Here is a 17,268-nt window from a genome sequence, read left to right on the forward strand (position 1 = left end):
CTTTGTTGAAGAGTGCAGTGGACATGACTCACTTCATTGGTAGACTTTCACAGATATTATCTCCTCTGTACACTTCAACAAGTGTAAATCTTATCTTGAACTCTGAGTAGGCCTCACCTCAAACAAATCTCTGGATAGGAGACATGTTATTGGCATCCTGAAGCGACACTTTTCTGAAACAAGAGCAATGCAAAATATGCACCATGTTTTAAGATAGGCCTCACTTCATCTGCATCAAGATACTGTTAGTTTAAAATGTATATCTTTAGGACTGTGTAGGGGGCCTGGAGAAGCAGAAGCTTCTGTCAGTGTCAAAGTTGTTGAAAAACTATTTGTCCTTCAATCTTTTCCCTTGTCTTTTGTAATTTTTAAATACATATTTTAATTTTTTTCAAATGTTGGTTCTCTCTTTCACAGATTGAAAGTATAGAAATAAAATGTGATTAATTTAACGGCAATTACAAGGTAAATAGTTGTACTCTTTTCGTTACATTTCTATCACATTCACCTACTATTAGATCCACTGCTTCACTTCTTTAATCCTCAGTTTCCTGCCTTTGCTACTTTCCTCATTCCTTTCTCTATTACCTATTTACTCAACTCCTTCCACTCTTTTTCTCAGTCCCTCTGTTCTCATAGTTCCTCAGTCTTGTTCACTCACTCCATCTCTATTACTCTTAGTGTCTGTGAATTACTTTCCCAACTTTTTTTTTTTTGGACCGCTTCCCGGGAAGTTGCCCGGTTCGCAAACCAGCAGCGTTATGGCAGTCCACCATTTTGTGTTTCGGTCGAATCAAGATACAAGATGGAGGGCAAATAATGTTCAGAATGGGTAGAAGGGGGCACGGTAGATGTATCTTGACCCCCTTGGTTTTCTGAGGGTGGCTGAGGAGGACCATAGTTCTTCACTCTTGTTCACTCTCTCTGTTTCTATTAATGTCACTGTTTATGACTGATCAAAAAAATGTTTTTTAAAAAAGAACAGTAACTATAAGGGAAGGAAAGAGACAGTTATGTTAAAAGAAAGACAGCTATAGGGAGTAAACTAAGGATACTGTTACCTACAATCCACTGCTGTTGATGTTACTGACCATGTCATGAATGATGTAATATGTGACATCATCAGCAGTGGATTGTAGGTAACAGTATCCTTAGTTTACTCCCTAGAGCTGTCTTTCTTTTAACATAACTGTCTGTTTGCTTACCTTATACTTACTGTTCTTTTTTTAAAAAAATATTTTTTTTGGTTAGCTTCCGGTACGCGTACCGGGTAGCGCTCCGGGAGCGAACTAAGAGAAATAGAGGTTGGCAGAGTTCCAAATATTCTACCAATTTTTTTATAATGGGGAGTTAGTTCTGAAAAGAACTTTTTTTTTTATGTTTTTGTTGTTTTATATTTTTTTTAGTATTTTTTGAACATTTTTTTACTTTTTTTGTATTTTCTGAACGTTTTTAAATTTTTTTTGGTTTTTTGGGGGGGGGGGAAACAAAAACGATCCATTATAAAGGGCTCAACAGGAGCAAAAAAAAAAAAAAGAATTTATTTTTTGGTGCGTTTCGTACAAACATTAATATGATTTTGAATTGCTCGCAAAATCAAAGTGATGCTACTTTCTCTGTAGCAGATGAAAGTGCCACATTCCACGCACACTTGCTTTACGTGCCCAAACAACATTTGGATGTTTGCGATCATCTCCCTCGCCTCTGGTCCCGACACCTCTGGAACCACCGATCTTCTTGCCATTGGGAGGGGATTTTGTTGTTCGTCACGTAGCTGGGCAGCACTATAATTATTTGGGTGCCACCTACTCATATGCCGATGCATAGTATGATTGCCATAACTGTATTTTTTATCAGTGCCCCTTGACAATCTATCACCGCATATACGGCAAAACACGTAGCGTGCATTCACTTTCTTTTGCCCCTCAGGAATTCTGTAGAATTGCCAGATGTAATTCTCCTTTCGATTGTACCTCCTGGGCTCCTCTGGCAAAAACTCATGCTCTTCCTCCTCTTCCTCCTCTTCCTGTTCTTCCTCTTCTTGCAAAATTACTTCTGCAGGTGGTCCTCTCTTTCTTGGATTTGGTGGAGGTGGTGGGCTAGCACCAGCTGAAGCTACTAATGAAGCCATCTCAAAGTCTCAATAAAGGGTCTTTCTCTCACCAAGATGAAAGTCAGAGTGATGAAAGAAGGAGGGGTTTTCATCATTTGGGAAAAACAAAAGTTCTAAACCAATGAAAAGTGTTCATTTTAGATCACATGACCTAGTATTACATCATTAGGAAACCAAAAGTGAAATGAACCAATGAAAAGTGTTATTACCGAGTCACATGACCTGCTATGTTTACGTTACGCGGTCGGCGCCGCGCCGCGGATCGCTTCCGGTTCGCGTACCGCTGCGCTTCCGGGTACGCGAACGTAGCACGTAATATGACGTATTACGCGAGAACGCGAAACGTCATGCTGACGCGAAGCGTCACGATGTTGTTTTGTAACGCGAGAGGTGCGCAAAAGGAACGTTTACCGGTTCGCGCACCGGGTCGCGCCTCCGGATTGAGCTAACGGGAAGCTAACCGGTACGCGTACTGGGAGCGAAACAAAAAAAAATTTAAAAAAAATTGTATAAAAAACATGTAAAAAATATTTTTCTTTTTAAAGAATAATACATTGTAAAGGTTTTGATATTAGCTATTAAAAAACCAATGAAATTCACTGAAAAAACCATAGGTTATAGACCATATATAGTTAGGAATTAGCATTTACAAAACCTTAAAAATTCACTGACAAAAACCATAGGTTATACACCATATATAGTTAGGAATTAGCATTTAAAAAACCTTATTTTACTCACACAAAACCAATGAAATTCCATATATAGTTAGTTGTACTAACTATATATCACGCACCCGCAATCCACTGCTGATGATGTCACATATTACATCATTCATGACATGGTCAGTGACATCACTGATGACATCACTGATGACATCTCAAATGACATCACTGATGACATCACTGATGACAACATCCAGTGACTGTATTTTTCTGTAAAGTTAAAATATGTCTTACATATTTATGAATGAGTCGATGTATAAGTGTCTGGACGAAGGATTTAGTAGGTGCATGACTGAATGTATGAGTGAGTGATTAAATGTGTCTCACTGAGTGCATGGGTTAGTGACTAAACTGTCTTAATTTGTGCATCATTATGTCTGTTGTTCTGTAAACTGCTGCATGTGTTGATCAGTAGCTATATGAGTAACTATATAGGTTATTGATTGGTTGCCCAAGCATTTGTATGGGAGACTGAGTGTGTGTGTGGGTGGCTGGGAAGTGTATGACTCTGTGCATAGATGTATGGATTCAAAAGTGCATGTTGGAAACAGCTGTATGGGCGGTTGACTGTGTGCATGACTGTATTGGTGAGTGAATAGATATCTCAGTGCTACATGTCAAATTAAGTACATATGTAAAATACAGTACATGTGAGAGTTGACATATATAAATAACTGTGCATAAGAGCCAGTGAATGTGTGAGTGGCTGTATGGATCATTGTGAACTTGTATCCAGGATTGTATAAGTGAGTAAATATGTTTTAGTATATGTTTGAATAAGTAAGGTGTGTTTAACTGTATAGTTAAGGAAACGGAGGTGTGATTGATTGTTTGCATGACTGTCTAGGTGTGTGTGTAACTTCATGGATGAGTGACAATCTGTGAGTCTGTGTTTACACTGAGTGTATCTAAGGTTATATTAGAGTCTGAAGAGGTTCATCGTATTATCACATGAATGATTTTATCAGTGATGTCATCAGTAATGTCATTTGAGATGTCATCAGTGATGTCATCAGTGATGTCATTTGAGATGTCATCAGTGATGTCATCAGTGATGTCATTTGAGATGTCATCAGTGATGTCATCAGTGATGTCACTGACCATGTCATGAATGATGTAATATGTGACATCATCAGCAGTGGATTGCGGGTGCGTGATATATAGTTAGTACAACTAACTATATATGGAATTTCATTGGTTTTGTGTGAGTAAAATAAGGTTTTTTAAATGCTAATTCCTAACTATATATGGTGTATAACCTATGGTTTTTGTCAGTGAATTTTTAAGGTTTTGTAAATGCTAATTCCTAACTATATATGGTCTATAACCTATGGTTTTTTCAGTGAATATATATATATATATATACACATATAGATACAGGTAGATATCATATGTGTGTTCATTGAAAAAAACAAAGGTTACAAAGGACGTGCGTGCTGGTGGTTGTATTAACGTATGGTAATTTAATATCACTTTACGTTAAAAAAGAAATTCACAGACAAAAACAAACTTTACAGGGGCGTTATAGTTATGTTCACATTTTCGACACACAAAATCATAGGAATTCAGCAGTTATCGTTATAATTATCTGAGCACTTATAGTTATACTTATGTAGTTATACTTATGGTAAGAAAGTATATCTTGTGGCCTAAAGTTACTTTATGGCATGAGTTATTGTTTCTTCAGATAAGTATATCTATAAGTGCTCAGTTAAGTATAACTGCTGTGTGTGTAAAATATGAACCCTGTAACCTTTGGGTTTTTTCAGTGAATTTCTATGTTTTTGTAATGTAAAATAATATTTAATTACAATATGTTAATACAACCGCAAGTGCAAACATCCGTTGACCGTACATTGTGGCCCTGCAGCCAAGCCACAACAGACAGCCAACTCCACTCTGCGCACGGTCTTTGACTGTGCACGGCAGGAGTTTAGTGTGTTACTGGGTGTTTTTTTTTCATTTACACTGGGGGTTAACGCTGAGCTGCGATGGACTGCGAATCAAAAAACAAAATATTCAGTAATTGTTTTGCCCATGAGGGGTCCCTCAGAGACCCTTCCATGTGTCCTATGGGGTTAGGATACCTCTATCCTGACCCCTTATGTGAGTTTTTATTCATGTTTTCTCCCCAGGGCCCAGCCAAGAAACAAAATGGCAGCCGCAACTTTCCTTTCAGGTTGTAGCCAGACAGTCAAGACCTTGCTTTTGCCCACGGATCCCACATGGGTAGATCCACAAAGGATATGCATCCCTAAATATACACAAATTTCTTTCTTTAATAACTCCCAAACTATGGAAACAGATTTACTCAAAATTACAAAAAGGGTTCTTTCTAGACCAAGATCTACCGTTCTGAAAAATTTGGTGTCATTCCGATCTGCAGTTCGGGCTGTTGTCGTATCTAAAAAGTGAAAAATTCCCATAGACATTGCATGGGGATAAAGCGTATTGGGATATCCTATTTCTCGGCCCCCTGCTTGATCAGCCTAAAACTTTCCACAACAGCTAAAGTGAGAGGAAAACTATTTTGTGAAGATTCCTCAAACTGCACCAAAGTTATTAGCAAACCCAAAAATGCTTTGTCTATGGGAAAAGTTGGTCCTAACTATAACTACCTACTGGCTTTTGCCAGTAGGTAATATATATATGACTAGGCCGCAATGTGTATGAAATATTCCCCATCTCTGTTTCCATTACCAAAGAAAATATAAGGTTGAGTTTTTTGATGTGTATATAACAGATGAACAGAAAGAGTAACAACTTTATCACAAGTGTCCTGAAGATGAATATCATGAACATGTTGTCTGTAGCCGAGGTGTTGTCAGCGGAGCTGGAACTGGTGTCTTGTTAGTAGGTATACTATCAAAATATTATCTGGCCAAGATATCAACAACCAGAATATTATGAGTAAGGATATGGACAGGTATGGATTTACTCCACATATATGTAACTTGATGATACATATCTCCAAGTTATGGAAATGTAGAGTTAAAGTATAATAAATCTATACTTAGCCATCTATTCTTACCATCATGAAATTATGGTTGTTGACTTCATGGCCACAATAATTTGGCATATCAATATTTTTAAATCGATTGTCTGACATACAACTTCAGCATGCTGCAGTGCAGCATCTCCAGATGTGGTGGGTGGTTCACCTTTTTTAAATTTAAATACAGATTTTTGCCCTTCAATTTAAAAATAGTTTATACACAACTGAGGCCCTGATTATGAGTTAAAGTGTCAGTTATCACACATGATAAATAACGATACCAAGGGGTACGTTATTTATTGTATGTGATGAATAACATTTATCACACGTTTGTGTAGAATAACATGCATATTTTGATGTTTAATGCACCAAAATCCTCATGGTACTGTAAATACCGTACAATTTTCCCACTTAAATTTCAGCAGATTTAATCCCCTGAAATTTAATAAGATATTTAATGCATCTAATCATTATTGGATGCGTTAAATACAGTCATACTCATAAATCTGACCCATGTGTATACACAGGGGTTTACGCACGGGTCGTAATTTACTGGCCCACTTGTATCTAGGGCCTAAATCATTCCTGATGAAAATCAATGCAGAGGATATTGTTGTTAACTGTTTCTTTTCTTTTGGTCATCTTTCAAGGCATGACAAACTGTTAACTTATTATCCTGCAGGAAATGTGCATAGTGGATGAACCGCTTGAGGAATTTACTTCAAGACATAGCCTGGAATGGAAGTTTTTATTTCTGGATCACAGGTTTGTGGGGATATATGTTATGTTTGCCTTTTATTTGAATGTATGCATTTCCTATGTCATAACCATGTGAGTCTTTTTGTAAAATAATAGGTTTTAAATAAGTGTGCATTATTGTGCATTAGCTTTTGATTGACACAGAAGTCCTACCAGTAATCTGAAAAAATTAATGATGTTCTTGCTGAATTTGGCTTAACCAGTTTAGACATAACTTGTCTTTTCATAATAACATTTTACATTTTATGAAATGTTATAATAATAAGAATTGAGAAGAAGAGGATTAATTGTTAAAGACATTCAAATAGTTCCTCTTTGATAAATTAGGTTAGTGTTTTCACGTCTCCAACACACAACAGAGGCTGGTGAGTCACATGATTGCAATGGAGGGAATTTCTACTGGGATAACGTAAGTAGCATGGAGGACTTCCTGTGTATGCTGTGGGCCAGATGCAATCAAGGGCATTCCCTACAATGCAAAGGAACACAGTTAGTAATAGCACAGTGATAGAAAACAATTTTAAGGAAGAGTAGCTGTATTTTTTCCACGGATATGAAACTGTGAGCGTATGCCTTTGAAGTATGCTTCTTTTGTTGCCATGATTGTTGGGTAGTATACTACCATAAGATGTTGCGGGCACTTATTCTACAATGTTATCTTTTGTTCGTAAGTGTTGGTCCGCACTGCCAAATGCAAATTATTTAGCTTAGTTATCACGTTTCCTATCAAAAGAAGTAGTGGGGCTATTTGTCCTCTTCTTTCTTCTAAATCACTCTACCTTGGACACAACCTGTTTACTTCTTCCAAACTTTACCTTCACCTTGGTGCCTTCTTCTCAATACACCTCAATGAAAACACCAACTTGGTTATTGCCATTACATTTTTTTAAATGCGTTGTCTTGTCCCCAGCAGTGTTTTTATTCTCCAATATCATCTCCAATATAATCAAAGTATGGCTCAGTGACGGAAAATATCCACTCATGAATGTATAATTTGAACAGCATTGCACGAAATCTTGACCAATTTAAGAAAGAAAGAAAACATGACTTTCTTCTGCTTACACTATCCAGCTGAGAGATCCCCTGATCTTTGGTCCTTACTCTTGCTACTTTTCTCTGTATCCATGTAGTCAATGCAAAATATAAAAAAGGACACAAAAACTCCCAAAACTATGGAAAAAGATTTACTCAAAATTACTAAAAGGATTCTTTCTAGACCAAAATCTACCTTTCTGAAAAAATTGGTGTAATTTCGATCTGCAGTTCGGGCTGTAGTTGTGTCTAAAAAGTGCAAAATCTCCATAGACTGCATGGGGATAAAGTGTATTGGGATACCCCTATTTCTCGGCTCCCTGCTTGACGAATCAGCCCAAAACTTTCCACACAGCCGCTAAAATGAGTGGCAAACTATTTTGTGAAGATTCGTCAAATGGCACTAAAGTTATTAGCAAAACCAAAAACACTTTGCCTATAGGAAAAGTTGGTCCTAACTATAACTACCTACTGGCTTTAGCCAGTAGGTAATATAGATATAACATTTTTTTTTAAGTTTGATTTATTGAGGAATAGAAAAGGGAGAGGAAGGGGAAAGGAAAGGAGAAGAGTTACAATAAGCAAATGGCAGAAATAAACATTAAAATAAAAACATCATAAGAGTAAGCATTACAAGCATGAGAAAGCATGAACATGTCATATAAATAGAAATATACTAAGCAAAATACAATATATATGAACACAATAATAGTAGTAATCAAATACATGTGTAAATAGACAGGTAATAAGGAAATCATGGGGGTTTGCGAACTTCAACCGTGTCCGAAGCCGGGGAAGGAGGAACAGGAGCAGAGGGAGAGAGATATGTTACCAAAGGAAGCCAAAGTAGGTCACGTTTAATAGCCAGGGAGATGGGGGATACATAGTTGGTGTCCAAACGATGGTTAAAACAAATTGCATTTCACCAGGACTGATAGGTAACATTCGTAGCTTGTTTCCAGTTAGAGGTAATAACATGAAAAGCTATAGCAAGGAAAAGGTCAAGCAAAGGGTAATGACTGGAGGGGCAAGGAAGTTCCGACGAGAGGGAACCAAGGGAAACTAGTGAGGGCGAAAAAGGGACCTGGAATTGAAAAATCTTTTGAATTTGCTTCCAGACCAGCTGCCAGAACTGGGAGATAGGAGGGCAATCGAACAACATATGTTTGAGATCAGCGGAGGGGGATGGACAGGACCCACAGGAAGAGGGAGTGTCTGTTTAAAAACGGGATAGGGCGAAAGGGGTAAATAAAATTCTGTGATAAATGAAAAATAAAGTCTGGGTAGTGTTAGCAGCCCTGGAGGTCCTATGGAGTTTAGTCCAAATTTTATCCCAAAAAAGGGCCGGCCAAGTCTGAGAAAAGTCCAGCTCCCATGCAAGCTCGGTACGAGATTTTAATCTATCATTGGTAAGACGAAAAGAATTATATAAAGCGGAAGCAGAAGGAGACGTTTCCAATAAAAGGGAAGTGGGTCTGCGATCTACCGGGATCTCGTTAGAGGATGGGAGAGTTTGAAGATATGAAAGCAAGACTGGATAAAGGGTGTTATATTGCGTTCGGGCAGAAACGGGCAAAGAGAAAACAGATTGAAGATGCTGAAATGGGAGAGGTTTACCTTGAGATAATAATTGAGAGATCCAGGAAAGTCCTCGAGAATGTCAAGTTTTCCAGTATATGGTACGGTTGCGGATTTTGAGAAGAGCGTTATTCCAAATCGGTTGTTCATGTAGAGAGAGAAGAGATGAATAAGAGGAAGATACGTAGGGGGAAAGGAGGTTACGAGAGTGTGAAAGCATAGGTGAGCGGAGACGAGTTAAGGAAGATGTAAAAGACAAGAATTCCCGGAAGGTGAAAGGGGAAATGAAAGAAGATTCCATATTTAGCCAAACAGAGGGATGATGTGGCAAATTAGATGATAACCAGCGAATCGATTGTTTCAGGGAAAAAGCACGATGGTATTGTTTGAAATCGGGAAAGCGCACTCCGGATTGAGCTTTGTCTTTACGTAAGGAAGCAAGGGCTATTCGGGATCGTTTACCATTCCAAAGGAATTTCAGTAATAAAGAATGAATCTTTTTAAGGAAAGAGAGGGGAATGTGTAGAGGAAGCATGGAAATAGTGTAAAGAAGTAGGGGAGAAAGCATCATCTTTATAGAGTTGAGTCGGCCCCACCAGGACAAATAGAGCGGATGCCAACGAGTGATAGCTGTATCCATTTTCTTATATACATAGTCAAAATTTAGCTTGAGAGTATCGGAAATCAAAGGAGCAAACCAGACCCCTAGGTATTTAATTTTGGATGGTTGCCAAGAAAAACCTGTACAAGAAAAAAGATGTTTCTGACAAAGAGGATTCAAAGGTAGAATCTCACACTTATCAGTGTTCAAACGATATCCGGAGACTGCGGAAAAAGAAGAAACCTGTTGAAGAAAAGAGGGAATGGAAGTAACAGGGTCGTGGCAATAGAAAAGAATATCATCGGCATAAACCGAGAGCTTGACTTGTTGGGAACCAAAAGGAAAACCAGAAATAGTGTCATCTAAGCGAATTTTAGTAAGGAAGGGTTCTAAGGCTAAAATAAAAAGTAGGGGGGATAGTGGGCAGCCTTGTCTGACTCTATGTAGAGAAAAGTAATCTGAAGACATCCCATTAACAAAAATAGAAGCTTGGGGATTAGAATAAAGTAGAGAGATAATAGAAATAAATTTAGGGGGAATACCAATCCAACGTAAAGCCTGAAACATGAAATCCCACCCAATGCGATCGAAAGCCTTCTCCGCATCTAGGGAAATAGCTGCAAAAGGAAGAGTGAGTGAAGATGATTTACCAAGTATGTTGAGAAAAACTCGGAAATTGTCTGAGGAGAGACGCCCTTTGACAAAACCAGATTGTTCTGGTCCGATGATATCCGGTAGAAGAGGATCCATACGTAAGGCTAATATTTTCGCTAGAATTTTATAATCAGTGTTAACCAAAGAGATTGGTCTATAGTTTTTGCATAAGGAATGATCCTTATCTTCCTTTGGAATTAAACAAATTAAGGCTTGTTGGAAGGAGCCGCTAGAAGAGTCGGCGTCAGAAAAGGATTGAAATAAAAGTAGGAGTTTGGAAAGGAGAAGAGAAGCAAAGTGACTGTAAAATTCAATTGTAAAGCCATCAGGGCCTGGGGATTTACCATGATGAAGCTTAGAAACAGCATGGGAGATTTCAGAAAGAGAAATATCATGTTCCAAAGTGTGAAAATCAACATGTGAGGTTGGGGGAGAAGGGAGAGATTGAAAATAAGCAAGAAGATCATCAGGAGTAGGAGTTTGCTCTGGAGTATAAAGCGTATCATAAAATTTTGTAAATTCTGCAAGAATTTCTTTGTCTTTAAATGTGGATTCACCAGAAGAGGTTTTAATAGATTGGATTTTTGTGCGTTCTTTACGAATCTTCAAGTAGTTAGCCAAGAGCTTCCCCATTTTATTTTTACCACCATAATATCTAGAATTACATTTGAGGAGGATATTAGAAGCGGCATCTGTTGTAAATTTATTAAAAGAGATTTTTGCATCAATAAGAGCTTTAAGGGATGAATCAGATTTAGAGGTGAAGTAAGCGTGTTCTAAAGCCTTGATGTCAGTTAAAATTTTCTCCGACTTGGCCTCTTGTAATTTTTTCCGCCGTGAGACAAAATTAATAATAAAACCCCTAGAGGCTGCTTTAAATGAGTCCCAAACCATAACAAAGGGAGAATATGGGGTTTGATTTAAAAGAAAAAATTCCTTGGCAAAAGCAGTAAACTCAGCACCAAAAGTGGGGTCAGAAAGTAAAGCATTATTAAATCTCCATCTGCCAGAATGTGGGGAGAATGGGAGTAAATCTAGGTCTACAAAAACTGGGGCATGGTCTGAGAGTAAAATGGAGCCAATCTCTGAGCGAATAGCGTGTTGGGATAAAGGTTTACTGAGAAAGATATGATCGATACGGGATTGGGATTGATGAGGAGGGGAGAAGAAACGATATTCACGAAGTTCAGGATTGCATAGTCTCCAAATGTCTACAAGGGCATTATTTTTAAAGGAATTCAGAAATTGCGTGTGCATTCTAGAGGGGGTAAATTTGACTTTTGAGTGTCGGTCAAGGAAGGGATCTACAATCTGATTGCAATCTCCAGCAAGGAGTATGTACTCTGCAGTAAGGGAGGACAACTTGGTAGAAATAGCAGGCCAGAAAGATTGATCAATTGCAGTAGGAGCGTACACATTAAAAAGGGTAAGTGGGATGTTATCGATGAGTAAATTAACAATAAGCCAACGGCCATCAACATCACATTCATGAGTAATCGAGGAAACATTTAACTTTTTGTGTAACAAAAGAACAACTCCATTCTTCCTAGAAGTCGTAGGGGAGCAAAGAACATGACCCACCCAACAACGTTTAAGCTTCAAAGCCTCCGGTTCAGTGAGATGAGATTCTTGAAGGAGGGCAACATCAGTTTTAAGTCTTGCTAAATGGGAGAGAACCCTCTGCCTTTTGATGGGATTATTTAATCCCTTAACGTTCCATGTCGTTACACGGAATGAAACAATTTAGAAAACAGCTAGAAGCAACATGCTTAATAATGCATAAAAATACAATTGAGAAGAAATTAGAAAAGTAGAGGAGTAAGGTGAAAAGAAAAAGGAGTCAAGAATGAGAACAGTGATGATCCAGAAATGGATATCAAAAGAAAAGAAAGAAAAGAGTAGAAGAGGCCAGGGAAAAGGTAAAGAGGAGTGCAAGAGTAAGAAAAAGAAAATAGAGACAGAAATGTACATAGAGACAGTACAAGTTCGAACGAACGACTGAAAGACATACTTACGAAAACGGAAAAAACCCAAACAGGAATGGGGGTGATGGTTGCGGGAGATGACGACGAGAACAACCAGAGCGAGCAACCAACCAGTAGTATTTGGGAATCCAATGGGCACGACATAAAACAATAGGAAGTATCGAGATGGGTTGACGAGGGAAGTATCTAAAGGAAGGAGATAAACATTAGGGGATAATGTAGGAAATCATAGTGAAAGCACGACTTGTCTAAGGATAATAGTACATGAAACAGTAATCTCAATTAACAAAACAGCTAAAACAACGAGAAATGGTATTAAAGCAGAACAAAACAGCAACAAGGCAAGTAGAGCCAAAAGTAGACGAGGTCAGAAAGAAACATTAGACAATGGACAACAAGGCTATTCAGCCAGGTTTGGAGGTGTCCATGACATCCGGATGCAGCTGACGAAGAAAGGCTTGCAGAGCCGCAGGATCCTCATATGTGGTAGTTTTGTCTTTATATGTAACCTTGAAGAGGCAAGGATGAAGAAGACCGTATCTTGCATTAATAGCTCTTAACTGAGGTCTCAAGTCTAAAAACTTTTTCCTTCGGTCCGCGGTGGCCTTGGAGACATCTTGTGAGATATAGAGACGATGACCTTCCCACATGATTTGCTTCTTGAGCTTGGCGGCTGAGAGGACCTGCAGGAGGTCAGTGTACTGCAAGAACAGCATAATAACACCTCTGGGTTTGGTAGCAACCCTGGGTCCAAGACGGTGTGCTCGTTGAATATTGATGGAGGACAAGGCCAGGGCGTCAAGTAGTTTCGCAAGGAAAGATTGGAAAAAGATGGTAGGGTTTGACCCTTCTGTAAGTTCCGGAAGGCCGTATAAGCGAAGGTTATTCCTGCGATTTCTATTTTCCAAATCCTCAGCTTGACGCCGGAAGAGAAGAATTTCAGCCTCTATTGCAGGAATGCGGGAGCAAGAAGAATGTAAAGAATCTGAGGATTGTTCCAAAGTTGCAACGCGTGAGTCCAAAGATGTCCACTTCTCCTGCATTGCCTGCATGTTCTTTGTGGTGGTTTCCATAAAAGGCTTGAAGGCACAGAGTTCTTCCAGAATGAGATCCATGGTGGAGGAGGAAGAGTTACTCCCAGGAGATGGTGGATCCTTCTTCAAACGCTTGGATGAAGTCAGGGAAGACTGTGTTTTACCTCCAGTTTGAGCTTTAGGAATAGCCCCATGGGCTGAATCCGACTTCGAGGGTTTGCCTTCCTCCATTTCTTGAGTAGGAGAGTCAGAATCAGAACCAGAAGGCAACTTCGGCAGAGGAGTGAGTTTCAAAGTACGGAGTTTCCCCATAAAAGGCAATCAATAACCAAGGGAGTGGGAGACAGCAGAATTCCGTAATAAAAATCCTGTGATGGGCAGCAGCGACCCTACGTATGAAGAATAATCCACAGAAACAAGATTAGCCAGGAACACAGAGCTGTAAGTAATTGTTAAAATGAAGAATCCTGACAAGTTGGTTCAATGCATGAAAAAACAGAAGCGCCAGTCAGTGGGAAACAACGCAGGAGAAATGTGGCGCGTAGCAAAGTCCATGTAGCAAGAACCATTGAGGTTGAGAGAAGGCACAATAGACCCGAGATAACTCTGGAATGCGTCACTGAGCGTGAGGAAGAAGGCGTCTCTGAGGAAGTCAGAAGAAAAACACCATGACGGGGGAATGCCACAAAGGAATACAACTGAGCATGAGATGAGCAAAAACACGCATGTTGAGTAACTACTGATGCACAAAATGGCGGCTGAAGCGTGTAGATGAGGACTCCAACAGCTTGCTCAGAAAGTAGTGACTGAGGGTGTAATGAGGAGACCTTGACTCAGCAAATACCAAAGTTGAAAGGTTCCTTAAGGAAGCACTTAAAGAAAACAGCACAGTAGAGGTGCATAAGAGTGCTGAAAAGCGCTGCTGCAGCAGATCATATAGCCGTAGTGGGTTGAAAATGCCTCATGAAATAGCACCGACGAAATTCAAAGAGGAGGACGTTTCCTGAAAGCCATTTGAGAGTGTTGAAAGGCTTACATAGGAAAGTAGTGCTGGAGAAGCTGCCAAGTAAGCAGAGGAGCGCTCGTGTGAAGAGAAGTGGTGAAGAGCCGGTCACCTCTTTGTTCCGCGGCCGGTGCGCAAAATGGCGGCAGGAGCCGCAAGATGAAAGTTCCTCCGTAGCTCCGTTGGGTGTCCGCGAAAACCGAAAACAGTGAGGGCATCAGGCTGCGCTCACGTTCCGGTCCGCGGGACGATGTGCATAATGCAGAAAATCGTCGGTAAAGTGCCCGCTGAGAGAAAACTGGATCTGGTTGGCAGCGGAGTGCTCGGTTTACGCCGCCATCTTGGCCGGCGTCCAAGCCACGCCCCATATAGATATAACATAACATGTGTATTTGTAAAGCACACCTTCACCCCAACTGGTGGATCTTGGCACTGAATAACAGATGTTTATTGATACCCAACTCAATGGTACTCATTTTATCGACCTCAGATGGATGAAAGGCCGAGTAGACCCACCAGGATTTTAATCTGTGACCATGAGGTCGAACACAGGTCCCTGCAGTGGATGCATTACTCCACTGAGTAACCAGACCTGGGACCCAATGTGTATGAAATATTCCCCTTGTCTGGTTTCATTCCACAATTTCCATATTTATTCTTCAATTAATTAATATTCATTAGCAACAAATTAATAATTAGTTAAATGTAAATTAAATAATTACAAATAAATTACTTTCCACAATTAACACAATAAAATAAATATTATTAAATAAAAAAATCATTAATTTATTATAAATACATTACTTCCCACCCTATCCCTCCATAAACGCACAACCCGCTACAGAACTAAACAAAGCAAAATTTAATTAAAATAAAATTGATACCTACTAAAAATGTAATACATGTATTAAAAAACATAAACAAAAAAATACATCACCTATATTTAAAATATATACTAAAATACATTACACTCATAAAAAAATCGATATTTTAAGCAATTATTTTTGCAAACGATATTATTGACTTCTATATTTTTTTAAACAATATTTCTTACCTTCCAATCAATATTCTTGACCTCAATATTCTTGCTGTCGATATTTCTCACTGACGATATTTAGGACTCGATATTTCTGTAGTTCCAAATTTCCAACTCAATATTTTGTCTGCACACCGTACCAAGCAATGGGTCAAGCTAAAGGAGAAGATCAGAAGGAACAATCTTCCCTGAGGTCACTGCTGGTCCTGTTGATCAGCCCATGTATCCTGAAAAAAAGACTAATGAGTTCACCTTCTCCGCAACATCCAGCCCTACATTTTTACCCCTGCCTCATGTCATACCTGAGAAAAAGATTAATATCCATCATTCGCCTCCTGTCAGCTGCACTTCATCTCGCCGACTGACTATAGGATAATGCTTATAGAAGAGAAATGGGATTATTTGCCACTTCCTCTTTCTTTCCTATCGGTGCTGCTGATCGAAACCCTTCCTCATTTGGATGCTCATAAGTAGAACCGACCTTTTTGGTCCTGGGCAGCTGGAGAAGCCCGACCCCTTCTAAATATGAACCACAACTCTCTTCCAACTTGGATCTAAAGTACCTTAGATGGCAGATTTCCTGGGGCCGTATTATCCAATGTGCCCCACGGGTACAACATATTAAAAACAACAATATCTCAATCGGATTTAATGAGAAGGACAAATATAAGTGTATGTACAAGACATTACAGGATCACAAAGGAATGAGAGACTCTTGGTATCAAGTTTTTTAGAAAGTGCATGTAGCATCATATATTTTTAAAGAAACATTTCATACAGGACAGTTGTAGAAGCACTGTTAGCATAAAATGCTGTGGCAAACCAAGGGGGCTTTGCGCACTTTGATGATCGTGAGACAAAGAGTGATGCGCGACTGACAAGTGAAAAAATAGCGACGGACGCAAGGTGACAAAAGTGGAAGACAATTTGTACAGAATCCATGGTTCATCGTCAATAAATGAAGAGGAATGTTTTTGTTTGGGAACCAAGGTTGAGGGTGCGACGTGAGTTGCGCTGGACGTTGGGTAGGTGTTATAGTATTTGATGTCCCTCTGGATCTTGGTAACTTTTTTGTTTAGTTCAAAGGTGGCTATGGTGGAATTACTTTTGTCAGGCAGGTTTTTTGCATCTGGAATAGAGCTGTCTTCCAGAATCAGTTTCTCAATTTCCGCAATTTCCTCCAGTTCTTTACGGCTGTGTTCAATGGCGGTGTCAATGCCCAGCACCATCCAGTGCTGGGAGCAGGTGGTCGCTAGATGACTGAAGCCAGTGCGGAATTTGGGATCTTGTGTGAAAATAGGCGATGTGTTTCTGATTTGAAGGCCTAGAGGGATGAGATCAGATCTGAGATACCCTGAGAGCATGCGTGCATGGAGATTGGTTCTGATCTGTTTCTTTTTAAGTTTTTCAAGTTTGTCTAATAGGACCTTGGAGGTGTTGGTGACCGGGGTTGTGGAGGAAGAGGGCGTGGTGTTGGACAGTAGGGAAGGGCCGCTGAGAATACATATAATGTAATAGTCAGTATAGCAGGGAGTCTCTCTAGACATACTTGGTTGAGGGAAATGTGAACCAAATAGGCCAATTGGATTGGTCAGAAAGTAGTAGTCATGCAGGGACCTACTCTCGCAGCTATGCAGCTGCTCACAATATAGTAAAAAACAACAGGAGTATAACCCATAGACCGAGTTGAGATCTGGGTGTATTTGTATTAAGATCAACAATATCTCAATCGGATTTAATGAGAAGGACAAATATA

The 17,268-nt window shown here is 39.4% G+C and overlaps 1 protein-coding gene across 1 annotated transcript in view; it reads left to right on the forward strand.

The window, feature by feature from the left end:
* Nucleotides 1-17,268, forward strand: part of NPAS2 (neuronal PAS domain protein 2) — a 420,609-nt gene that overhangs the window by 220,744 nt on the left and 182,597 nt on the right. The window contains exon 9 of the mRNA XM_078658025.1: nucleotides 6,513-6,595. Within this exon, the coding sequence (XP_078514151.1) occupies nucleotides 6,513-6,595 (83 nt within the window). The remainder of the gene's footprint in view (nucleotides 1-6,512; nucleotides 6,596-17,268) is intronic.

This window comes from Lissotriton helveticus, chromosome 8, assembly GCF_964261635.1.
Source record: "Lissotriton helveticus chromosome 8, aLisHel1.1, whole genome shotgun sequence".
NCBI classification, from domain to species: domain Eukaryota; kingdom Metazoa; phylum Chordata; class Amphibia; order Caudata; family Salamandridae; genus Lissotriton; species Lissotriton helveticus.